Source organism: Bison bison, unplaced genomic scaffold, assembly GCF_000754665.1.
Source record: "Bison bison bison isolate TAMUID 2011002044 unplaced genomic scaffold, Bison_UMD1.0 scf7180017864289, whole genome shotgun sequence".
Lineage (NCBI taxonomy): Eukaryota > Metazoa > Chordata > Mammalia > Artiodactyla > Bovidae > Bison > Bison bison.
The window spans coordinates 15306890-15333035 of record NW_011494861.1 but is presented as its reverse complement, the minus strand read 5'-3'; the positions used below and the strand labels follow the sequence as shown (position 1 = coordinate 15333035).

Here is a 26146-nt window from a genome sequence, read left to right as displayed (position 1 = left end):
GATAAACCAAAAACTAGTAAAAGTCATTGCTAGTGGAATGAGGGGAACCAACTGGGTATAGAGGGGACAGGAATAAATTTAGAAGTTTTCTGAATATTCCTTGTTTGTAGTTTGGAACCATCTAAGTGTTTTATATAATTACAAAACAAAATTAGATCAAAATGAAAAAAAAAATCCTTAAAACTTGAAATTGAACCTAACTATATGATGTTTAGGCCATAAAGATACAAAGAGTTATTTTTAGTATCTCTAAATCCTTGTGTTTTGACTATGCCTTGAGAGGGCTATATCCTAGGAAAAGATTCCTAGCAAAGGAATCTTAAATTGCGTTCAGTTACCTTATTATTAATAATGTCAGTAGTGTTATACCAATATTCACAGGTGGCTCAGTAAAGAATCTGCCTGCAATGCAGGTGACATGGGTTCAATCCCTGGGTTGGAAAGATCCCCTGGAGAATGAATGGCAACCCTCTCCAGTATCCTTGCCCAGAAAATCCCATGGACAGAAGAGCCTGGCAGGCTGCAATCCATGGGGTCACACAGCTGGACATAATTTAGCAACTAAACAACAACAACATTTTTATTTTATCACTATTCATAATAAAATATATGTAATTATAACAATGTTAGAAACCAAGATTTTCAGTGTACAAGTGTATAATTTAACACAATTATAAAATCAAGTAGAAACTCTATAGTGTTAACTTTGAATTGGAAATAACAGAACTCATTTATTTATTTATTTATTCAGAACTCATTTATTTTTGAAGTGGAGAAATTTTAAATTTTGAAGAATCCCAATTTGTCAATTTTTTTTCCTTTTGTATTTTGTGCTTTAGGTGTGGTATCTAAGAAATCATTGCTTAGTTCAAGGTCCCAAAGATTTATTCCTATGTTTTCTTATAAGAATTTTATAACTTTGGCTCTTAAATTTAGATCTGTAATACATTTTGAGTTTTTATGTATGGTGTGAGGTAAGCATTCAAATTAATCATTTTGCATATGAATATTCATTTGTTCCAGTACCATTTACTGAAAAGACTATTGTTTTCCTATTGAATTATCTGTTACCTTTCTTAAAAATCAATTGACCATAAACGTTTGGGTTTATTTCTGGACTTTCAAACTTATTTCATTGATCTAAATAATCCCTATGCCAATACCACACTGTCTTGATTACTGTAGCTTTGTAGTCTGTTGAATCAAGAAGGTGAGTCTTCTAGCTTTGTCCTTTTTCCAAGATTGTTTTGGTTCTTGTTTTTTTACATTGTCATAAGAATTTTTGGATCAGCTGGTCAATCATTGTAAAAAAGCTGGGATTTTGATAGTAATAGCTTTGAATCTGTAGATTAATTTGGAGCGCATTACCATCATAATGGTACTAAGTTTTCTAATCTATGAACATGGGCTACCTTTCCATTTATTTAAACCTTTCAAGATTTTATTCTATAGTGTTTTATCATTTTCAGTGTCCAAGTATTGCACTTTTTTGTTAAATTTATTTCTAAATTGTTTCTTTGTGCTATTGAGAATGGAATTGTTTTCTTAATTTCAATTTTGAATTGTTTGTTGCTAATGTGTAGAAATGTAGTTGATTTAGTGTCTTGTTCTTGTATCCTGTGATCTTGCTGAACTTGTTTATTCTAGTAGTTTTTTCGGTGAATTTCCTCAGATTTTCTATATATGAGTATGTCTTTTGTGAATAATGACAGTTTTACTTCTTAATTTCAATCTGGATGCCTTTTAGTTCTTTTTCTTGCCAAATTGCTGTAGATAGAATTTCCAGTCCAATGGCAAATAGAAGTAATGAGAATGTACAGTCTTGTCTTTTTTAAAATTTATTTTTAGTTATTTAGTTTTGGCTGCACTGGCTCTTCGTTGCTGCGCGTGGGCTTTGTCTAGTTGGGAGAGCAGGGCCACGCTCCAGTCGTGGTGTGCATGCGTCTCACTGCAGTGGCGTCTCTTGTGGAGCGCAGGCTCTAGGCTGCAGGTTTTAGTGGTTGTAGTTTAAGGGCTCTAGAGTGCAGCCTTAGTAGTTGTGTTGCATGGGCTTAGCTGCTCTCCAAACCTGCACCTGTGTCACTGCATTGGCAATGGATTCTCATCCAGTGTGCCACCAGGGAAGTCCACAGTCTTGTACCTGGTCTTAGTGAGAAAGCATATTTCACCATTACGTATGATGTTAGCTGTAGGTTTCTGTCTTTTTCTTTTTTCTATTTTTTTAATTTAAGTGAATAGTTGTATTTGACCAGTGGACATTGCATCTTTTTTTAATACATGTTTTTAAATTGGAGGAAAATTGCTTTACAATGTTGTGTTATTTTCTGCCATGCTGCTGCTAAGTCGCTTCAGTTGTGTCTGACTCTGTTGTGACCCCATAGACGGCAGCCCACCAGGCTCCCCCATCCCTGGGATTCTCCAGGCAAGAACACTGGAGTGGGTTGCCATTTCCTTCTCCATTTTCTGCCATACAATAATGCAAATCAGCCATAATTATACATATATACCCTCCCTCTTGAACCTCCCACCCCTTGCCCCATTCTTACCCCTCTAGGTCATAACAGAGTGCCAGGCTGGGCTCCCTGTGTTATATAGGAACTTCTCATCTATCTGTTTTACACATGATAGTGTATATATGTTAATACTACTTTCTCCATTGATCCCACTCTCTCCTCCCACTTTATCCGCAAGTCCATTCTCTACATCTGCATCTCCATTTCTCCCCTGTAAATAAGTTCATCAATACCATTTTTCTAGATTCCGTATATATGCATTAATGTATGATACTTGTTTTCCTCTTTCTGACTTCACTCTGTATAACAGGCTGTAGGTTCATCCACCTCACTAAAACTGACTCAAAATTTATTACTTTTTATAGCTGAGTAATAGTCCACTGATACATGTACCGCATCTTCTTTATCTGTTCATCTGTGGATGGACGTCTAGGTTGCTTCCTAGGTTTTTCATAGATCCCCTTTATCAGGTTAAAGAAGTTCTTTTCTATTCCTACTTTGTTTAAGGTTTTTTTTTTTTTTGGCCTTGCTGCATGGCTTGTGGGATCTTAGTTCCCCAACGAGGGATTGAATCCGTTCCTTCAGCAATGAAAACTTGGAGTCTTAGCCACTGTATCACCAGGGAATTCCTCCTGAAGGTTTTTTTTTTGTTTGTTTTAAGTTACGAATGGATGTTGGATCTTGTCAGATTATTTTTTTGCATCTATTGAGATGATTCATGACTTACTATTTTTTTAACTTAAAACCACACCTTTCATTTCTGGTTTTCATTTCTGCATGTAAGGATCCTGAAAGTTGCCACTCTGTCCTAACAAGTCATTAGATCAACAGATGGAAAAATGAACTATTTTTGGATCTGTTAGAAGTGGGAGGACAGAACAAACAGCTGCCCCAAGTTTGGGGAGACAAACAGGCCAATACAGGGAGTCATGGCTTGCAGGAGCAGCAACTCATGAGCAGAAACCAGTGTGGAACCAGTGCCTGGGTCAGAAAACCTGAATTATAATGGAATTTCTGGAGCCTCAGTGTGGATAAACCTCAGAAGAACTCCAGGGGGACTTGGTCATAGGGGAGCCCTCACAGTATTGTGAGATTTACCTCCAGGAGCTCAACCAGGTTTCCACAGTAAATATCGGAGAAAAATTCTCTTAGGTTTCTGGTAGAGGGGAGGGAAAAAACATTTTGAAATACATCAGAGCACTTGGTTTTTCTTAACAAAGTCTGCCCTCAGGGGAGATTAGTTAAGCAGAGCCCAACTGACCTGGGGAAAGGGAAATATCTAACAGTAGCCTACTCTAGCCATCTCCCACCTCAGCGGAGAGAAAAAAACTGAGAAACTTGTGTGAAGTTCACAGTCCATAAGCATAGGCTCGCTACAGGGCTGAGATCTAATCACAGGACTGTAGAGCATTTCCCTTCTCCCAGTACCTCACTACCACATTACTAAAAGCCTTTTTATATTAATAGCCGTTTCATTTACCTGGTTCATCATGTCTGGCTATCAAGAAAAAAATTACAAGGCGTGCCAAAAGGCAAAAATGAAAAACATAAAAAACACAGCAATTTGAAGGAACAGACATGGTAGATGTTAGGATTATCAGAGTTTAAAACAATCATGATTAATATGTTAAGGGATCCAGTGGATAAAGTATTTCCATGCAAGAAACAGATGGGCAGTGTAAGCAGAGAAATGGAAATCCTAAGAACCAAGAAGCAATGCTAAAGATAGAAAAGATTGTAGCAGAAATGAAGAATGCCTTTGGTGAGCTTATTAGTAGATGATACAGCTGAGTAAAGAATCTCTGAGTTAAAGAATATATCAGTAGAATCCTTGAAAAGCAAAGAGAACAAAGATTGAAAAAACAAACCAACCAACATTCAAGGTCTGTGGGACAATTGTTAAAGGTCTAACATGCAGTTGACTGAACAGCATGGGTTTGAACTACAGTGGCTCACTTATACACAGATTTTTTTCAGTAGTAAATATTGTAGTACTACATGATACAAGGTTGGTTGAAACTGCAGATGTGGAATGGCAAATACAGAGGAACCATGGATATGGAGGAATTGTGTATATGGAGAGCCAACTATAAGTTGGCCAGTTTTCAACTGTGCAGAGGGTTGGTGTCCCTAACCCCCTGTGTTGTTGCTAAAGGGTCAACTGTTAACATACAATGAGAATACCAGGAGAGAGAAAGATGAAATATGGGAAACAATAATGACTGAGGATTTCCTCAAATTAATGCCAGACACCAAACCACAGATAGAGGAAGCCCAGAGGACACCAAACAGAATTGAAAAACAAACAAAAAACAGCACAACTGTATTGAGGCATATAATATTCAAACTACAGAAAAATCAAAGATAAAATCCTGGAAGAAGCTAAAGGGAAGAAAACACCTTTCCTATAGAGGAACAAAGATAAGAATTACATCTGACTTCTCAGAAACCATGCAAACAAGACTGTGGAGTGTTTAAAGAAAAAAACCACCAACCTAGAATTCTGTGAAATTATCTTCAAAAGTGAAGGAGATGCAAATATTTTTCTGGACAAATAAAAGTTGAAATTTGTCATCAGTAGACCTTTCTTGCAAGAAATATTAAAAGAAGTTCTTCAGAGACAAAGAAAATAATATAGATAAAAACTTGGATCTGTGTAAAGTAAGAGCATCAAAGAAGGAATAAGTGAAGGCAAAATAGTTTATTTTTCTTATTTCTGAATTGATATGACTGTGTTCAAAATAATAATGCAACAATATATTTGATTATGTGTCTATAGTATATGTAATATAAATGTTATAAATGTATATATATGTATATATACATATAAACATTTATTTATGGAGGTCTATATATAAGTGGGTGACAGTAATGTTACAAGGGACATAGTGGGCTGTTTAGATATTACGTATGTCCTGATTGATGCAATAGAATGCTTATGAAGTATTTACAAATATTTAGATATTTTTATAGAGAAATAGAGGTTTGACTACTTTTACAATGGGGGATACACACATATACATAGAATAGAGACTACAGAGGCTAAAGAAGAATTTCAAAAAATGATTGAGCAAAGAAACAAAAGAGCAATTTAACCAGATGAGTAAATGGAAGGACAGGAAAAAAGAAAACTCCAAGGTATAATTGTAGAGATAAATAAAATGGTAATTAGGGAAATTTTAATATGGACTGGTTATTAGGGATGTTAAGGAATTGTTAATTTTATCAGATGTGATAGTATTATTGTAAGTAGACCTTACCTGCTAAATATTCAAGTATGAGTGAAATAATATGATGCCTGGAATTTGCTTTAAAATTCTCCAGTGGTGGTGGGAGAAGTGAGAGTGGGAGGGAATAGGTAAAACAAGATCAGCAAAGTATTAATTTTTGAAACTGAATGGTGGGTACATGGATATTCATGGATTTGTTGAACCTGAGTTGGACACAACTGAGTGACTTAACACTTTCACACTTTCACTTATATGTAGATTTTTTTCGATAGTAAAGACTACAGCATTATACTGTTGAGTTTGGTTGAATCCAAGCTTACAGTAATTGTGTCATTCAGGGTTCTCCAGAGAAATAGGATCAACAGGATTGATATCTCTGTCTCTATCTGTCATCTGTCTCTATCTATCGATTTATTATGGGCATTGGTGCATGCAGTCCTGGAGGCTAAGCGGTCCCACAGTCTGCCTCTGCAAGCTGAAGAACCAAGAAAAAGCCAGCAGTATAAGGAGTCCAAGTCTAAGGGCCTGAGACCTAGTAGCTCTGATGTTCAGGGGCAGGAAAAGATCGACATCCCAGCTCAAGCGAGAGAGAATTCTGCCCTCTTTTGCTTTCTTGTTCAGTATGGCCTGAAATGGATTTCATGATTCCCACCCGCCTTGGTGCGTGTGGAAGTCTACTCAGTCTACTGAATCAAATGCTAATCTAGAAACATCTTCACAGACAACAAAAAAAAATGTTTTACCAGCTATCTGGGCATCCCTTATCCAAGTCAAATTTGACACAAAATTAACCACCACAGTGGGTCCATACAACTGTCCCCCAAATTTCTCTTGAAAACTTGAATTTTATTATTGATGATAAATGCTGTCAGTTGTTTTCCTTGAAGTAACAGCCTCACTTTGTTCATTTTCCAGGAAATGTCTACCAACACATCTGAATAACCTTGTCATCCTTTCAAAAAGAAGTGGCTTGTTAAGCTTGTAACTCAAGACAATCGCACAAGATTTTTCTTTTGACAATCACTGTGTTTTGGTATTAGCAGAAACATTTCATATATCCAAAGGTTGAAATTTCTTAGATGCAATTGACTTTCTGTCTTTTGAACTCTAAGTGGATGGTGGTGAATAATTAGTAGTAGCCTTTGAATTATGCTGATACCTCAGCAGTTTTATCTACCATTGTTTTTGTGACAGTGCAAATGTCATCACAGTAAAAAAAAAAAAAAAGTAAACTTCCTAGAATTACTAAAGAAAAAGCTTTGACCTATGGATATTCTGAAAGAATCCTGAGGACTTCAGGGTTCACTTTGAGAACCACTAATGAAACTCAAAAGTGTGAAGCTAAGCTTTTTGAAGGCAAGGACTGTACCTCTTTAGTAGGAGTCCAAATGTACGTTGATCTAAATTCACACCAGAGATATCTGTCCTCTTTTCCTAGGAGTTTGGAGTACCTTTAGTACTCCAAATTTTTACTCCAATATTTACCTTTAGTAAATATTCTAACTTTCTAGGATATAAATAGGTTACTGACAGTTATTGGTACACTGAATATTTGATGTTGTTATAATACTCAAATGGTAAAGAATCCACCTAAAATGCAGGAGACCCAGGTTCGATCCCTGGGTCAGGATGATCCCTTGGAGAAGGAAAAGGCCACCCTCTCCAGTATTATTGCCTTGAGAATCCCATGGACAGAAAGGAGTCTGGTGGGCTGCAGTCCATGGGGTTTCCAAGAGTCGGACATGACTGAGTGACTGACAGTTTCATTTTTTTTAATACCATCCATCTTCCACATTTATAAGAATGTAAGTTCCTAACCTAAAATGACTAAATAACCTAAAGATTACTATTGTTAAGGACCCTTGAGACAACTAAAGTTGAAGTTTTGTCATTTCTTATGAATCACTCCCAGTACAGAGACTTCAGAGCAATATACAGAGCCAATGTCATAAACTACTTAAGACAACCAGCCAGTGATATTTGGGCTTACTAAAATGGCAACCCACTCCAGTGTTCTTGCCTGGAGAATCCCAGGGACAGAGGAGCCTGGTGGGCTGCCGTCTATGGGGTCGCACAGAGTCGGACACTACTGAAGTGACTTAGCAGCAGCAGGCTATTTTTGCTTCTTCCATCCTCTCTTCTCTCCTGTATTTCTTTCCTTATCCCATCCCCTCCATCTGTTTCCTAAATTAATATAAAATTTAAAATGCTTTTTCCTTACTTTCACTCAAATATTGTTCAGGAAGGACCTTTTCTACTTCACAGTTAAGAACTAGTCTCTGCAGTGTAGATATTTGCAGGTAAGATATTGGAGAACAAAACGGGAACAGTGACATCAGATATGGGAAATGTGGAGCATAGAATAAAGAAGAATGTATTTGGAATCAGGAAATGTGCATTTGAGGTTCAGCTTCTACCATGTCACTTTACTTAGGAAGTTAACCACCAACCCAACTCAATTCCAAGTTTACGGTATAGAGTTATGAAGTTCAGTTCAGTTCAGTTGCTCAGTCTTGTCCGACTCTGTGACCCCATGAACCGCAGTATGCCAGGCCTCCCTGTCTACCACCAGCTGCCGGAGTCTACCCAAACCCATGTCCGTTGAGTCGGTGATGCCACCCAACCATCTCATCCTCTGTCATCCCCTTTTCCTCCCCTCAATCTTTCCCATCATCAGGGTCTTTTCAAATGAGTCAGCTCTTTGCATCAGGTGGCCAAAGTATTGGAGTTCTTCAACATCAGTCCTTCCAATGAACACTCAGGACTGATCTCCTTTAGGATGGACTGGTTGGATCTCCTTGCAGTCCAAGGGACTCTCAAGTTCAACACCACAGTTCAAAAGCATCAATTCTTTGGCGCTCAGCTTTCTTTATAGTCCAACTCTCACATCCATACATGACTACTGGAAAAACCATAGCCTTGACTAGACTGACCTTTGTTGACAAAGTAACATCTCTGCTTTTTAATACGCTGTCTAGGTTGGTCATGACTTTCCTTCCAAGGAGTGTCTTTTAATTTCATTGCTGCAATCACCATCTGCAGTGATTTTGGAGCCCCCCAAAATAAAGTCAGCCACTGTTTCCCCATCTATTTGCCATGAAGTGATAGAAATCACTATGCAAATATTCTATTTTATACCAATGTCTTCTGTAAAATAAATACATTTCACTTAAAACTGTAGCACCTTCAGGAAGGAAGAAAAAACCCTTTAGGCTCCAACAAACACTCTGGGTGTTCATTCATGGGTCTCTACTCATGAATCACTGCCATGTGAATTGCTCTTACTGGGGACTTCCCTGCTTATGGACAGTCTAATTCTTAGAATTTTGTTCCTGTTATCATTCCTCTTCTTTCCTTCAAATATATGAAACAGAGTCTTAGGAAATGTGATTTTTGTCTTGAAGACTGACTATTAATGATGCAGTACCATAAGGATCTCATAAAAGTTTTTATACTTTTTCAATGTTGCATACTAGAATTAATTTTAGGTCTATTATTATATTTAATTCCAGACCATGTTTCGGGTCCAGCAGTGGCTGTGTGGCACAGAAAGAGACATGGAGTAGGAGTTTGGGGAACTGATTTCAAATGTTGGTCTATCATTGACTATTTACTTGTAGGCAGGATTTCCTTGGTTTTCAGTCTTAAAGCAAAGAAAAAAATCGGTTTGGACCAGATGATTATCAAAAGAATGTGTAGCTCAAAATTGAACGATTTTTAAGTTCCACACCAGAGAATGAGTTTAGAGGTTGGGTAATACATAGCTATTATATAAAATAGATAATCAATTCAGTTCAGTTCAGTTGCTCAGTCATGTCTGACTCTGTGACCCCATGAATCGCAGCACACCAGACCTCCCTGTCCATCACCAACTCCCAGAATTCACCCAAACTCATGTCCATTGAGTTGGTGATGCCATCCAGCCATCTCATCCTCTGTCGTCCCCTTCTGCCCCCAACCCCTTCCAGCATCAGGGTCTTTTCCAGTGAGTCACCTCTTTGCATGAGGTGGCCACAGTATTGGAGTTTCAGCCTCAGCATCAGTCCTTTCAATGAACACCCAGGACTGGTCTCCTTTAGAATGGACTGGTTGGATCTCCTTGCAGTCCAAGGGACTCTCAAGAGTCTTCTCCAACACCACAGTTCAAAAGCATCAATTCTTTAGCACTCAGCTTTCTTCACAGTCCAACTCTCACATCCATACATGACCACTGGAAAAACCATAGCCTTGACTAGACGAACCTTTGTTGGCAAAGTAATGTCTCTGCTTTTTAATATGGTATCTAGGTTGGTCATGACTTTCCTTCCAAGGAGTGTCTTTTAATTTCATTGCTGCAATCACCATCTGCAGTGATTTTGGAGCCCCTCTGATACTGTTTCCACTGTTTCCCCATCTATTTGCCATGAAGTGATGGGACCAGATGCCATGATCTTAGTTTTCTGAATGTTGAGCTTTAAGCCAACTTTTTCACTCTCGTCTTTCACTTTCATCAAGAGGCTTTTTAGTTCCTCTTCACTTTCTGCCATAAGGGTCGTGTCATCTGCATATGTGAGGTTATTGATAAAATATACAATAAAAATTAATAATTTTAGCTATCAATCCCTTTATTCCTTCACGTTGAAAGTACTTATAACTTTACATATAGAAAATATAAATGATATAGAAACAGAAAAACCTAAATTAACTAGTAAAGATACAGGCATTAAAAAAGCACTAACCAGAAATTTTTATGGCAAGTACTACCTTTATTTTAAAAAGTTATACATGCTAGAAAAAAGCATAAATGATACATGTAAACAATTATTTACCAAATACTTATATTTTTCCTTGTAAAGGTGCAAATGATCTTTAAATGTAAACACAAATGTTGCCAAACATTTCTGTAGTGAGGGGAGGGAGAAAAGATTATTCCTTTTGGTCGTGGTTAAAGTCTTATTCAAAGATTTTCCTGTAAAATACATTGAAAAAAACTGATCTATGAACACAATAACAAAAAAACTTAAACCACTGTAATATGTATCTTTTTTTCCTTAAAAATGTTAGCTTTTTACCAGAAAGTGCAATTTGAGAGTAGTAGTAACAGTGGCTTTATAGTATGAGGATAATGATATATAGTTTTTATAAAAGAACCAAGATTTTGTTAATAAAATGCCTCAAGTGACTTTACACTCGTTAGCGTACTATTAGACGAACTGAAGAATTCATCCCCTGGAAGGCTATGATTACAGGTAAGCCTCAGCTTCAGCAGGCCTGAGCATCAAGTGTAAATTGCATAACAGTATTCACTGCTGGGGAGAGGACATTTCTCCCTGCTGGTCCTTAGTAGCAATAAGAAATAGAAAGGAAAGTTGCTTCAGTCAGTAATGTTTTTGAGCAAAAACTCTTGCAGAGTTGCACATGATTCTACCGGGGGGATTCTCAAGACAGTATAAGAATTGTACACTGTTTTGTAGAGGCACTGAGCAGAGCTCTAGATCTAGCAGAAACTCAATGAAAATATTTGAAAAAAAGACTTTAAATATAGCGGCAAACAAGTTTTATATGGAAGGAAACAAGATGTGAGCTTCCACTGATGAGAACTTTGGCATGTGAGTCCTGGTTTTATCGATTTAATATTCCTTTTGAATTATCCTAGTTAAATGAGATTTTTTTTTTGTTTTTTAGATTTTTCAAGTCTTCTGGTGCTTAGTGCAAGAATGATGGCTAACTAATACACTTTGTATTCCTATCTTTGTCATTGGTATGTCTCTGTAAGTAGTGGAGTCTTGTGGATGGAGTGCTTAGAACTGACAACTAGATCACATATAGCCCTCTTCCCTTATTGGTGGTTTCAAACTTAATATCTTAAAAATAAGGTTTTACTGCTTGAAATCCTTTTTTTTTTGTCTTTTTTTTCTTTTGATGGGAGGAAGGCTAAATCCAAAAACAGAAACAAAAAACCACCCCCCAACAACAAAAGTCCCATGATAAATTAAAACCGAAAATAAATATTTTTGTGCACAGAACCAAAAATTATTGTGCAAAGGTGGCATCTTGCAGGTGAAGTACTTTCACTGTATTTGTATTTCCACATGTTGAGGCACCGGCAAAGAATAAGATTTGTTTAGTGTTTTCTAGAGCTGTACAAAGCTCCAAAGTCAAAGCGCTCCAGAATACAGAGGAAGATATACATGACCGTCTTCTGTGTGTTCACCATATATGGGATTCACAATGTGTCATTTTTATAACTCCTACACCACCCCCAAGCCGACGGTAATTCATCCCACCGTACAATCTGCAAAGAAAGAAACACAATCAGATTTCCAATTGAAAAAAGCATTGTTTCTTCCATAACATAAATGTTAATAAAACATTTCTTTGTCTATCACAACTAATATTTTTAGCTTTGTACATCTCTTCCAAAGATTAGGAGCTGGAACTGAGCACTGGAAAGCAGCAGAATTATTTCAGACACTGACTAAATTCTCTGACTTACAGAATACTATTTTAAGAGAAGTGCTATATACACTTTTTGCCTTATAACTTTATAACTCTGCATCTAGACTGAATAACAATTATGCAGTATCACATATTCTACATTTTTGTGGCTAATTTTGACCCTGGCTATAATATTTCCCCACCTACATTTTCCTTTTGCCTAACCTTTGGTTAGTTATTTTTATTCTTTTGTTCTGTATGGACTCTTAGAAGTCTTCTCAAAGCTTTATGGAACAAAACTGGATATGATTATAAAGAAAACTTTATAATCCCTCAACAATTGGTCCTTAAGAATTTCATGAATATCACTTGGTCAAATACTACAAACATATATTAGTAATACTTGCTGAGAAACAAGTCCTTACGTAGGATCATGGTCAGAAAATGAGAAATAAATTTGGCTGTCGTCCCAAATTATGCTTACTGTTTTGTTCACCTTTGTATCCCTAGGGTCTAGAACATTCAGTAAACCTTTACTTCATGAAGGAGGTTGTGAAAATGAGAGGTAGAAGCAAAGAGTGCGACAATGTTAAAAGTCTGACTTTAGTATTGTGACCACTGAGCCCTGCAGAGCATGAGGGAGATGCAGAATCCAAAGAATGTCATTCAGGTATCTGTCAAAGTGGTTTTCCCAGGGATGAAAGAACCCAGTAAACCTATGAGTTAAATCTTATAAACTAATGGCAAAAACCTGGGTGGGTAGTTACAGGTTCTCAATTAGAAATACTTAGAATGCAGCCGGAATGGACTTCCAAGACTGTTCCCTTCTGGAATAGTGACTATAGAAGACGTCAGCTTATTTTGCATGGTCATGAAAAAGTCTTTGAGAGCTGCCTCAAATCTCATGTCCAGACTGTTATCTGTGGTTAATGTGCAACCTCAACTGCTGAGATGGTTACACAGACTTGTTTAGGCAAGTAAGTCCAACTTACTGAGAAAGAAACCTGCAAATGCTTCAGAGGTAAAACTATTTTCTTAGAAAAGCTAGTATGTAGAATAGATATTAGTATAAAGTACCTCAAACCCATACTCCTAATGTTTTATATTAAATTTGAGAATTAACTATATATTAGACCTTTTAAGATCTTGTAGTGTTTTAAGAGATTTTGGAAGATTAAAGCATCTATCAGATTAGCTTTGTGAATGAAGAAAAACTGCATGACTGAACAAAGATTTAGACTTCAGATTTTAAGTTGAAAGGTTTAAGAGAATTTTGCTAAATTTGTATACATTTTTGAATATTTAAAATAAATTCAAGAGTTACCTGATGATGTGAATTTGTAAGAACTACTTAAGTAGTTGGGAAGGATTTGTTAAGACAACTGACGATTTAAAAGCAAAGTCAAGTCAGACCTATAAATACAGTTTAGCTTAGTTAAACTCTCCTAAGATGTAGCCTCTTCTCTAAAAGTGACTGTTAAAATTTGCCAGACTTTAAAATAGAATAATAACATATTTAAGTATTTTTAAAACTCAAGGAAAAATATCAGTTTTAAAATGAAATATTTTTTAAACAGTAACTGCAGTTTGTTTTTCTGGGCATAAAAACTGCAATGACAGATTGGGAGACAAAGGTCCAGGTTCTAATTCTAACGTTCACTAACTTGCTTAGGCAGCTCATTTTATTTCTCAGTGCCTTAGTTTCCTGAGCTGAACATGGTGTGGCTAGCAAGGAGATTGTTTTTTTCTGTCTTTGCTATCTCTAATTTTAAAACTGAACAGTTACCAAAGAGAGGGATTTTGTATGATATCAGCCCCTTTAGAGCAATGAGGTCAAAATAAGCCATCGGATGTGGGTAACTTTGAGTCCTTTTCAACATATTGCCAGAGGTAATTCAATGTACTGACCATCCTGATTTTGATGGTCATAGACTATTATCTCAAGCCCATGAATTTCAGGTCAGCAGTGAGGTGATTTGAACATAGCTTAAAAGTTACCTCCATGTATTGGCATCAGGATCAAAAACTTCAATTGTCTTCAAGTACGTTGTGCCATCAAAGCCTCCTACAGCCATAAGCTGTCCATTCACTACTGCCAGGCCAACCTACGGGACCAAAACATGGTGGCTGCCGCAGAAGCTAGAGAATCACTATGAAATTTAGACTGGTTTCTAGATAAATCTCTTTAATAAAAGATAAGTCTTTATGGCCTTACATTCTGGTTTACTTGAACACAGAAAGAAAAAATTAATCACAAAAGTTATTTAATTATGAGAACTATAAAATTATATACCCAACTAGAATATTTACACAGAGTTGAAAACATTTATTTCTTGAATGTTAGGTAAAACATTCACTGGGAGTGAGCAAGAACCTCCAAACTGCTCTCAGTTCTTTTAGTATTTGCCTGTTCTGATCCACTACCTAAGTTGTCAATAAAATTCTCTTTTGAAAGATAAATTTAAAGTCCTTATTATGTCAGGACCTTCAGAAATCGATACTTTCCTTCCTTTTAACCTCACTTTCTAATGTAATCTATGTTGCATTAATATCAGAGTAGTTGCTAGTCCCAGAAAATAACATACTTTTTAAATGCCTCCATACTTTTGCATGTGTTGTTCCCTGATATTTTCTGTCCCTCTTCTATAAAGTCTTACTCTTCTTTCAAGGTACTTTACGTGTAACTTACTCTGGTAAGTCTCTTCACTGTTCCAAAGTGTTAAGCATACTCTCCCACGTTCTCCTATAACGCACATGCCGCTAGTAGAGGATTTGTCTTCTGTGTTGTTTAGTCAGTAAGTTGTGTCTGACTCTTTTGTGACCTTATGGACTGTGGCCCTCCAGGCTCTTCTCTCCTTGGGATTTCCCAGCCATGAATACTGGAGTGGGTTGCCATTTCTTTACTCAGGGTATCTTCTGAACCCAGGGATCAAACCTATGTCTCCTGCGTTGCAGAGAGATTCTTTACCACTGAGCCACCAGGGAAACCTTAGTTAGCTGTAAACACTTTAATTTCCTTTACTAAATTGGGAACTCTTTGAGGATAGGAATCAAGTTATACTGAACATCAGTTCAGTCACTGAACTGTGTTGGACACTTTGTGACCCCATGGACTGCAGTATGCCAGGCTTCCCTGTCCATCACCAACTCCTAGAGCTTGCTCAAACTCACGTCCATCAAGTCAGTGATGCCATCCAACCATCTCATCCTCTGTTGTCCCCTTCTCCTCCAGCCTTCAATCTTTCCCAGCATCAGGGTCAGCTCTTCACATCAGGTACCCAAAGTATTGGAGCTTCAGTTTCAGCATCAGTCCTTCCAATGAATATTTAGATTGATTTCCTTTAGGATTAACTGGTTTGATCTCCTTGCAGTCCAAGGGATTCTCAAGAGTCTTCTCCAATGCCACAGTTCAAAAGGATCAATTTTCCAGTGCTCAGCTTTCTTTATGGTCTAACTCTCACATCCATACATGACTACTGAAAAAACCATAGCTTTGACTAGATGGACCTTTGTCGGCAAAGTAATGTCTCTGCTTTTTAATATGCTGTCTAGGTTGGTCATAGATTTTCTTCCAAGGAGCAAGCAACTTTTAATTTCATGGCTGCAGTCACCATCTGGAGCCCAAGAAGATAAAGTCTGTCACTGTTTCCATTGTTTCCCCATCTATCCGCCATGAAGTGATGAGACTGGATGCCATGATCTTCGTTTTTTGAATGTTGAGTTTTAAGCCAGCTTTTTCACTCTCCTCTTTCACCTTCTTCAAGAAGCTCTTAAGTTCCTCTTTGCTTTCTGCCATAAGGGTGATGTCATCTGCATAATTCAGGTTATTGATATTTCTCCTGGAAATCTTGATTCCAGCTTGTACATCATCCAGCCCAGCATTTTGCATGATGTACTCTGCATGTAAGTTAAATAAGTAGGGTGACAACACACAGCCTTGACGTACTCCTTTCCCAAGTTTGAACCAGTCTGTTCCATGTCCGGTTCTAACTATTGCTTCTTGACCTGCATACATGTTTCACAGGAGGCAGATAAAGTGGTCTGGTACTCTCATCTCTTGAAGAATTTTCCACAGTTTGTTGTGATCACACAGTCAATGAAGCAGAAGTAGATGTTTTTCTGGAATTCTCTTGCTCTTTCTATGATCCAACAGATCCTTGCTATTTGATCTCTGGTTCCTCTGCTTTTTCTAAATCCAGCTTGAACTTCTGGAAGTTCACGGTTCATGTACTGTTGAAACCTAGCTTGGAGAATTCTGAGCATTACTTTACTAGTGTGTGAGATGAGTGCAATTAATTGTGCAGTAGTTTGAACATTCTTTGGCACTGCCTTTCTTTGGGATGGAATGAAAATTGACCTTTTCCAGCACATAGTAAGCACCTGATAAAGAAAAGTGAAGTCACTCAGTCATGTTCAACTCTTTGTGACTGCATGGACTGTAGTCTACCAGGCTCCTCTGTCCATGGGATTTTCGACGCAAGAATACTGGAGTGGGTTGCCATTTCCTTCTCCAGGAGATCTTCCCAACCCAGGGATTAGAACCCCGGCCTCCCGCATTGTAGGCAGACGCTTTACCGTCTGAGGCACCAGGGAAGTACTTGATAAGTATTGGCTAAATGAGTGGATATATAATCAACACAATGTAGCAGTGAAAACAATAGGAACATGACAAAGAAGCTGCTGTTGACACTAATAAAGAGCCACAGGCATGTGAATGCTTTGACGAGCTGATGCCCACTGGTGGTCTTGGATCTCTGCAAACCAGAATTCACTCCCTTTTATCAGATTATGAAATTGTTAGCTAAAGCTGGGTTATCCCACCTGTTATCCTGCATTGATGAGCTCCTGTTGGGATCAATGGTTTATTGGTTAAATCTCCTAGAATGGATAACTTCTACACTTCACTCTGGAAGTTTCTTGTAGTTACAGGTCATTGTTCATGGTCTAGACCACGACACAGGTCATCTATACTATAGATGGGATGGACTCAAACCAGTCTGTGTAGACTGGTGGTGGGGCCAGATGTGTTTCTGCCTAAACATTCAATTGGTATGTCAACTACTTAGAATATCACCTAGAAACACTAGGTAGGAATATTTACCTTCATTGGGTATAGATGAACCCATATATCTGATAGATATCAATGAACATGAGTAAAATTAGGAAACGTAGTAGATAGACAGGGAGATGGCTTTCAAAGAAGCAACTGATTATAAGATAAAACATAAGATGCAAATTGTTACATATAGAATGGATAAACCACAAGGTCCTACTGAATAGCACAGGGAACTATATTCAGTAGTCTGGGATAAACCATAATGGAAAAGAGTATTAAGAATATAACTATACACTTTGCTATACAGCAGAAATAAACAATGTAAATCAACTATACTTCAATAAAAATAAATCATAAAAAGGAATTCTCTAAGTAAAGATATGATTGGATATAAGTTACGTATCTTCTTGGGATAACAGTAATCAAAAGAAATTAACATTTTTTTTTCCAGTACAAAAGTAATAGGGGTTGTTCTGCATCCAGAGTGCATCCCCTCTGTGCCCCTTGTATTATATTTTACAGATCAGACTTCTTCTGCACAGCCCTCCCTCTTTTGGTGCTTGCTTTTCAGTTTCCAGTAGCCAGGCACTTACTCCACTACGGCGGGATGTCATAGCCACCACCGGAGACCACTGGTTAGTTCTGGGGTTGTATCTCTCAGCACTGCTAAGCTCTGTAGTGTCATCTCTGCCTCCTACGGCATAGATCATATCCTGATACACTGCACAGCCTAGGTGTTTCCTCCGGGTCCCCATAGGGGCTATGGTGTGCCATCTGTTTTCCTGAGGATTATAACGCTCCACTGCAGGGAAAAGAAAAGCCAGTAAGTGACTGTTCAATCATTTCCTCCCACCTCTAGTTTTCTTCATAGCTACTCTGCTTTTTGATAACATGTTTTTTTTTTTTTTTTCTTCCAATAAGCAGTCTGATTTTTGCTTTTGAGAAAGACTCATCTACCTTTGGACAATACCACTATACTCTCATCAGGGACTGATTTCTTTTAGGTATGGTTGGTGGAAAGGACATGTGTTGGAGTCAAAGTACCTAGTTCTAAGCTAGGTGACTTGTGGCATCTCTTTGTATGTTTAAATGAGAGGATAGCTATAAAATGGTTTATAGTAATAAGTTTCTCTCTCTAGCATTTATATCATGTTAGTTTATATAGCATTATATAAATGCTATAAATTCCCAGTAACTTGTGAAATTAAGGGAGAAAGAAATACTTTAGAAATACACCAGTAGACTATGGCTGCCGAAGACCTGATGAACAGCTATGAGTTGCACTCTCCTAGTGGAAAAATAATTTTCTTAATAAATTATAGGATAACATGGACGTCTTATACTTTTTGTGAGGGGACTCTCCTAAGAAAAATGTGTTGATTTGGGGGAACCAGACTGACTCTGGAAGGGACTAACCTGTGTTGAGTGGAGATGTCCCATCAGAGCCACCTACAGCATATAAGAACCCTCCTAACACAGCCACAGCTACACCTAGTCTTCTGGTACTCATAGAAGCCACCCGAGTCCACTTGTTCTCCTTTGGATCATACCTGCAGTAAGAGAGACCAAAGACTGCACGCATGTTTTTGTTAAGTGAAGCTGTTTCCATAAGGTATGAAATCATGCTAAAGATATGTTAGATATATAGATTTGCTATGGTCCAGTGTACAGTGATTATCTAACATATTTTCCATTGTTATTAGTATTCTGACTTATGATGCTGTGGTTAGAAATCTGAAAACTACATTTCTCCTTTGCTAAGGTGGCTCTCTACTAGATTTTGCCAAAAGGAAAGACTAGACACTTTCTGTTTGTTTGCCAACCCTGTCGATATTGTCTCAGCAATGGCCCTTCACTCTGGCTGTCACAGTTAATTTCAGCTTCTAGACTTTTTCTCGGAGAAGGCAATGGCACCCCACTTTAGTACTCTTGCCTGGAAAATCCCATGGATGGAGAAGCCTGGTGGGCTACAGTCCATGGGGTCGCACAGAGTCGGACACGACTGAGCTATTTCACTTTCACTTTTCATTTTCATGCACTGGAGAAGGAAATGGCAACCCACTCCAGTGTTCTTGCCTGGAGAATCCCAGGGACGGGGGAACCTGGTGGGCTGCCGTCTGTGGGGTTGCACAGTCGGATACGACTGAAGCGACAGCAGCAGCAGCAGCTTTTTCTGGCACTTCCAAAGCTAAGCCTTGTTGGAAGTTTTAGTCACAGCTCTGAGAAGCAGTTCCAGAGTTCCTGAGATAACAGTACCAGTGCTCCAGTTATCTACCACTGTGTAACAAACCACCCCAAACTCAGTGACTTTCCACACTAACCATATGTTTCCATGAATCAGGAATTTAGGAAGGGCTTCACAAGGAAGTCTCTTCAATAAGTGGTACTGAGAAAACTTGAACAGCTACATGTAAAAGACGGAAATTTGAACACAACCTAACACTATACCCCAAAATAAAATGGATTAAAGACCTAAATGTAAAACCAGATACTATAAAATTCTTGCAGGAAAACATATAGGCAGAACACACTGATATAAATTGCAGTAAGATCTTTTTTGATCCACCTCCTAGAGTAATGGAAATATAAACAAAAATCAACAAATGAGACCTAAACAAACTCAAAAGCAAAGGAAACCATAAACAAAATGAAAAGACAACCCTCAGAATGGGGGAAAATACTTGAAAATGAAGCAACTGACAAGGGATTAATCTCCAAAATATACAAACAGCTCCCTGCAGCTCAATTAAAAAAAAAAAAACAAAAACAACCCAATCAAAAAATGGGCAGAAGATCTAAACAGACATTGCTCCAAAGAAGACATACAGATGGTTGAAAAGCACATGATAATATCTGTAATTATTAGAGAAGTGCAAATCAAAAGTACCATGAAGTACCACCTCACACCAGTCAGAATGGACATGATCAAAAAATCTACAAACAATAAATGCTGGAGAGGATGTGGAGGAAAGGGAACCCTCCAATACTGTTGGTTGGAATGTAAACTGGTATGGCCACTATGGAGAATAACATGGAGGTTCCTCAGATAACTAAAAATAGAGCTTCCTTATGATCCAGCAATCCCCCTCCTGGGAATATATCCAGAGAAAATCATAATTCAAAAACTTACATTCACCCCAGTATTCACTGCAGCATTACTTTACAATAGCCAGGGCAAGGAAGCAACCTAAATGTCCATCAGTAGGAATGGATAAAGAAGATGTGGTACACATATACAAAGGAATATTGCTTGCTTGCTTGCTAAGTCACTTCAGTCATGTCCGACTCTGTGTGACCCCATAGACGGCAGCCCACCAGGCTCCCCCGTCCCTGAGATTCTCCAGGCAAGAACACTGGAGTGGGTTGCCATTTCCTTCTCCAATGCATAAAAGTGAAAAGTGAAAGTGAAGTTGCTCAGTCATGTCCGACCCTCAGCGACCCCATGGACTGCAGCCTTCCAGGCTCCTCAATCCATGGGATTTTCCAGGCAAGAGTACTGGAGTGGGGTGCCATTGCCTTCTCCAACAAAGGAATATTACTCAGACATAAAAAAGAATGAATAATGCCATTTGCAGCAACATGGATGGACCTAGAGATTGTCACACTGAGAGAAGTCAGAAACAGACAAACTTCATATGATATCGTCTATATGTGGAATCTAAAAAAAGGGCTACAAATGAACTTATCTACAAAACATAAACAGTTACAGATATAGAAAATGAACTTATGATAACCAGGGGGTAAGGGCAGGGGAGGGATAAACTGGAAGATTGGACTGACATATATAGACTATTATATATAAAATAGATAATTAATAAGGACCTATTGTATAGCACAGGGAACTCTACTCAATACTCTGTAATGCCCTATATGGAAAAAGAATCTAAAAAAGAGTGGATATATGTATATGTATAACAGGTTCACTTTGCTGTACACTTGAACCTAACACATTATAAATCAACTATCTTCCCAGAATTCCCTTGCATAGAGTTTTCAAAGTGGAGAAATAAGTGTCCTGACAAACATAAACGGGAACTGGCATTGCTTTCAAGAGTTACCTGTAACTTTAAGACAGAGTTAAACTCGTCTACTTAATTATGATAACACTATTAGTAAATGCTATTTCAAAACATTTCTTTTTAAGAAGAGAGGATGAAATCTAACACCGGTCAGAATGGCTGCTATCCAAAAATCTACAAACAATAAGTGCTGGTGAGGGTGTGGAGAAAAGGGAACCCTCTTACACTGTTGGTGGGAATGCAAACCAGTACAGCCACTATGGAGAACAGTGTGGAGATTCCTTAAAAAACTGGAAATAGAACTGCCATACGACCCAGCAATCCCACTGCTGGGCATACACACTGAGGAAATCACAACTGAAAGAGACACGTGTACCCCAATGTTCATCGCAGCACTGTTTATAATAGCCAGGACATGGAAGCAACCTAGATGTCCATCAGCAGACGAATGGATAAGAAAGCTGTGGTACATATACATGATGGAATATTACTCAGCCATTAAAAAGAATACATTTGAATCAGTTCTAATGAGGTGGGAGAAACTGGAGCCTATTATACAGAGTGAAGTAAGCCAGAAAGAAAAACACCAATACAGTATACTAACGCATATATATGGAATTTAGAAAGTTGGTAACGATGACCCTATTTGCAAGACAGCAAAAGAGACACAGATGTAAAGAACAGACTTTTGGACTCTGGGACAAGGCGAGGGTGGGGTGATTTGAGAGAATAGCATTGAAACATGTATATTATCTTATGTGAAATAGATTGCCAGTCCAGGTTCTATGCACGAGACAGGGTGCTCAGGGCTGGTGCACTGGGATGACCCTGACGGATGGGATGGGGAGGGAGGTGGGAGAGGGGGTTCAGGATGGGGAACACATGTACACCCATGGCAGATTCATGTCAATGTATGGCAAAAACCACTACAATATTGTAAAGTAATTAGCCTCCAACTAAAATAAATAAAAAAAGAAGAAGAGGGGATGAAGCATAGTGTGCTCTTGCCAGTAATTAAGTGCATGAGATTCCAAGACCTAATCTCTAAGGTAGAATGACAAAAAAATGATGGAGCAAGAAATTAAAAATAGAATCTATTTCACCAAAATTCACTGATCTGTAAAAGTATAAAGTAAATCAAGGCAGCCCACTAATATTTCCCTAAGTATACTTCAAGAATTAATGAGAATCCATATACAAAATACTTTATAGTCCTTATAAGATATATGCTGCACCAAGAATTAATCATTTTCCTGAAGGAACTCTGAGGAAAATCATTCTAAATACTGGGGGAAAAAATCAGAACAGATTTCAGAAGTGGTATGCTTGACATCATACATAAAATGTAATTTAAAATATGATTCCAACATTTCATTGTTAGGCTCAGCCTATATAACATATAAGTGTAAAAACTGGATTATATCTTTCATCTTCCTAGACTATAAGGTTAACTGAAAACCTTTTCCTCACAGCTCATGGGAAATCTACTGGATAGTGAATTTCTAGTGTTCTAAATTATTCCTTTAAAAAAGCCCTCTATATTCTTTTTAAAAAAAACTGAAAATGAGTTAAAAAATTCACCTTTCAACAATGTTGAGGCAGGACACGCCATCCTGGCCACCCACAGCATAGAGAAAGCCTCCAAGCACAGCCACACCTACACTTGTCCTGCAGGTGCTTGTGGGAGCCACATCACTGCTCCACTGGTTTGTTTTGGGGTCGTACCTACAGAGAACACATCAAGACAGGGTCTGTATTACACAAAGAAAATTTGGCTAGGCTTATAAATGTGATGGCATATGATACAGTTAATATTTAATCATTTCCACCCTATTTAATTCAATTTGTTTTTAAGTGTGTGTGTGTGTTTTTTAACTTCTATGGCACTGATTCTTCTGATGTTCATGTTATTTTCAACTACAGAATCTATCTCTAGATCTTGATACACTGAAACGTTTCATAGATGTATTTCATAAGTATCAGGAACATGGCTGAATGAAAAAGGGTAGGTGACAAGAAGCTAGAAGTTATTAAAAAATCAATTATTGTATGTTTCCAGTGTGCCAGGCATTGTGATAGATATGGGAGAATATATTTTAACAATTATAACCAATGTCACATGTACAAGTATATTCAAAATACTTGTGAAAGATGAGAGGACTGAGTAATTAACTAGTCTGCATGGTGCCAGACAAGGCTTTATATAATAAGTAACCTTTGAATCTTTAAGAGAGATTCCAGGGAAGAGAATGGCATGCAAACATATAGGCAAAAAGGACATAGCATGTCCAGGAACTGCAAGCAATTTGGTGGGTCTGCACTAGAGTGTTTAAGAAATAGTGGTGTGCTGAGGAAGACAGACTGGAAAAATAAGTGGAGGTCAGATTATAAAGGACTTATTTGTTACAGTAAGTGGTTTAGGCTGCCAACTAGTGCCACAGACACAAAACTAAAGCAACAAGTTACATCAGTTTCTAATTAGTATCTCAAACAAAACAATATGGATAGTAGAGAAAAAAATTCAAATTGACCTTACCTTTCAACACTGTTGAGATAAGAGGATCCATCATGGCCTCCTACTGCATATAACAGGTCATCAAGAACACTGACTCCAACTCCACATCGCCTTTTGCTCATTGAAGCTACCATTCGCCATTCATTAGTCTGTGGATCATATCGTTCAACACTAGAAATGGCATCTCCACTGCACCAACCACCAACTGGGGAAGTAACAGAAACGGTCAGGAGAATGTCTGTCCTAAAGCATATCACTCACTGCTAACCATTAAACAGCCCTAATGCTTGGATACTCCAGCACTCTTGCCTGGAAAATCCCATGGACAGAGGAGCCTGATGGGCTACAGTCCATGGGGTCGCAAAGAGTCGGACACGACTGAGCGACTTTAGCTAGCTAGCTAATGCTTGGACTTGCCAGATGCCTCTAGAAGCAAGTTAAAATATAAATTATGATTTTTGCTTATTCCACTGGGATTACCATAATCTTATTCTTTCTGGGGAGGGATTTTTGGCTCATCTACTCATGATCTCTTTATAGACTGTCTTGTGACTAAAAATAATACAGAAATTCTTATGACATATTTCAAAATATTTGCTTTCTGTTTATCTGGTCTGTATTGAATTCTACAATATCCAACATGACATTTAAGATCAGAAAACATTTTGAATACATTTTTCAAAAGTAACACTCAGAATAAAAGGTTCAAACAGAGTTCAGTAAAGCTCTGAGCGCTCCCTGAAAAAAAAAGAAAACTAATTATAGCAGAAATTTTTAATTTGTTATTCTTTAAAATCATCTCTATTTCAATCTAAAATAAGAGCTAGATTCTGGAGCATAGAGGGTGAGGTCTAAAGATAACTTAACCTCAAAACATTTGAAAACTAATGGTTTCAAGGAGGTCTCTAACTTCCTGCTGCTGCTGCTGCTAAGTCCAACTCTGTGTGACCCCATAGATGGCAGCCCACCAGGCTCCCCCGTCCCTGGGATTCTCCAGGCAAGAACACTGGAGTGGGTTGCCATTTCCTTCTCCAATGCTTGAAAGTGAAAAAATATAGTGAAGTCGCTCAGTCATGTCCAACTCCTAGTGACCCCATGGATTGCAGCCTACCAGGCCCCTCTGTCCATGGGATTTTCCAGGCAAGAGTACTGGAGTGGGGTACCATTGCCTTCTCTGCAATAACTTCCTGAGCCAGAATAAAATGAGAATGTCTCTAACCATCTTCTGCTGGATTTGAAAACTCACTTCCTTATTTCAAATCTCAATATGTTGTATACATTTTATTATGGTTTCATTTAAATTAGGATATTCAGCTAATACTAAGTATTCAACTAAGTCACAGTAAGTTTTGTATATATCAGTTTGCTTCAATTTGAATTCTGTTCTGGGATATATGCCTGGAGTTTCTATATCAGAGAAAGCACCTTCACTTCTAACATAAGATTTGGCTGCAAATATGAGGGTTACAAGCACCTGAGACAAATCAAACAGCCTAATTATTAAAACTCAGGCACAATTTTATAATGAAAGCCATTGAAACCAGCTTTTTATTGGATTTCATGGCTGCAAATGAAGTTAATATCACTTCATAAACTGTGTTCTTTGATACTAAAGGGGAAAAAAGGCCATTAAAAAATCAAATTTATACCTTTCTTGTGACCCGGGGAAACAAGAAAAGGAAAGAGCTGTTCAATTCCACTGCCTCATGGCAATTTTATGTGAATTATAATTTCCAAAGCAGCAGGTGACTGCAATAACTGGGACTGAACTAAGTTATTATTAGAAGTCAAGCACACTGTACGTGGGGCATCCCACGTGGCTCAGTGGTAAAGAATCCGCCTGCCAATGTAGGAGATGTGGGGTTCGATCCCTGGGTATGGAAGATCCGTTGGAGGAAACAGCAACCCACTCCAGTATTCTTGCCTGGAAAATTCCAAGGACAGAGGAGTCTGATGGGCTACCATCCATAAGGTTGCACAGAGTTGGACATGACTGAGTGACTGAGTACACATACATGCACATGGTATTTAGCAAGATAAAGTGTATGCATAGTTTCTGCTGTGAGAATTATCAATTTGTGTTAAGTGATGTACTTAAGGAAAAATATTGCTGAAAAGGGGACATATAGTTTTATATGTGTGAGATGCTGACTCTAAAAAAAAAAATTACCTCAAAGACAGATTTGGTCAAAAAGTGTTACCTTAAAGTAGGCAACTTTCATAAAGTATCTGTGATAAAGATCAAAGAACTGTGAACACTAAAAAAAATAAAAATAAAAAGAAAGAAACAGAATTGAGAAGCATCAAGAAACCTAATGGAAAACAAGAGGAAAAGCCAGAAGACATCAATAGGAGTAAATGCTTCTGAGTAAAAAAACTACTGAGGTTATAGATTT

At 37.9% G+C, this 26146-nt stretch overlaps 1 protein-coding gene across 4 annotated transcripts in view; it reads right to left on the bottom strand.

The window, feature by feature from the left end:
* Nucleotides 1-10467: 10467 nt before the first annotated feature.
* Nucleotides 10468-26146, bottom strand: part of KLHL20 (kelch-like family member 20) — a 56880-nt gene continuing 41201 nt past the window's right edge. For all 4 annotated transcript variants that reach the window (XM_010850069.1, XM_010850068.1, XM_010850070.1 and 1 more), the window contains 6 exons: nt 23772-23955; nt 22817-22960; nt 18633-18766; nt 17810-18018; nt 14159-14265; nt 10468-12017 (listed from right to left, as the gene is read on the bottom strand). In XM_010850069.1, coding sequence (XP_010848371.1) covers nt 11933-12017; nt 14159-14265; nt 17810-18018; nt 18633-18766; nt 22817-22960; nt 23772-23955 — 863 coding nt within the window. In that variant the 3' untranslated portion in view covers nt 10468-11932. The remainder of the gene's footprint in view (nt 12018-14158; nt 14266-17809; nt 18019-18632; nt 18767-22816; nt 22961-23771; nt 23956-26146) is intronic.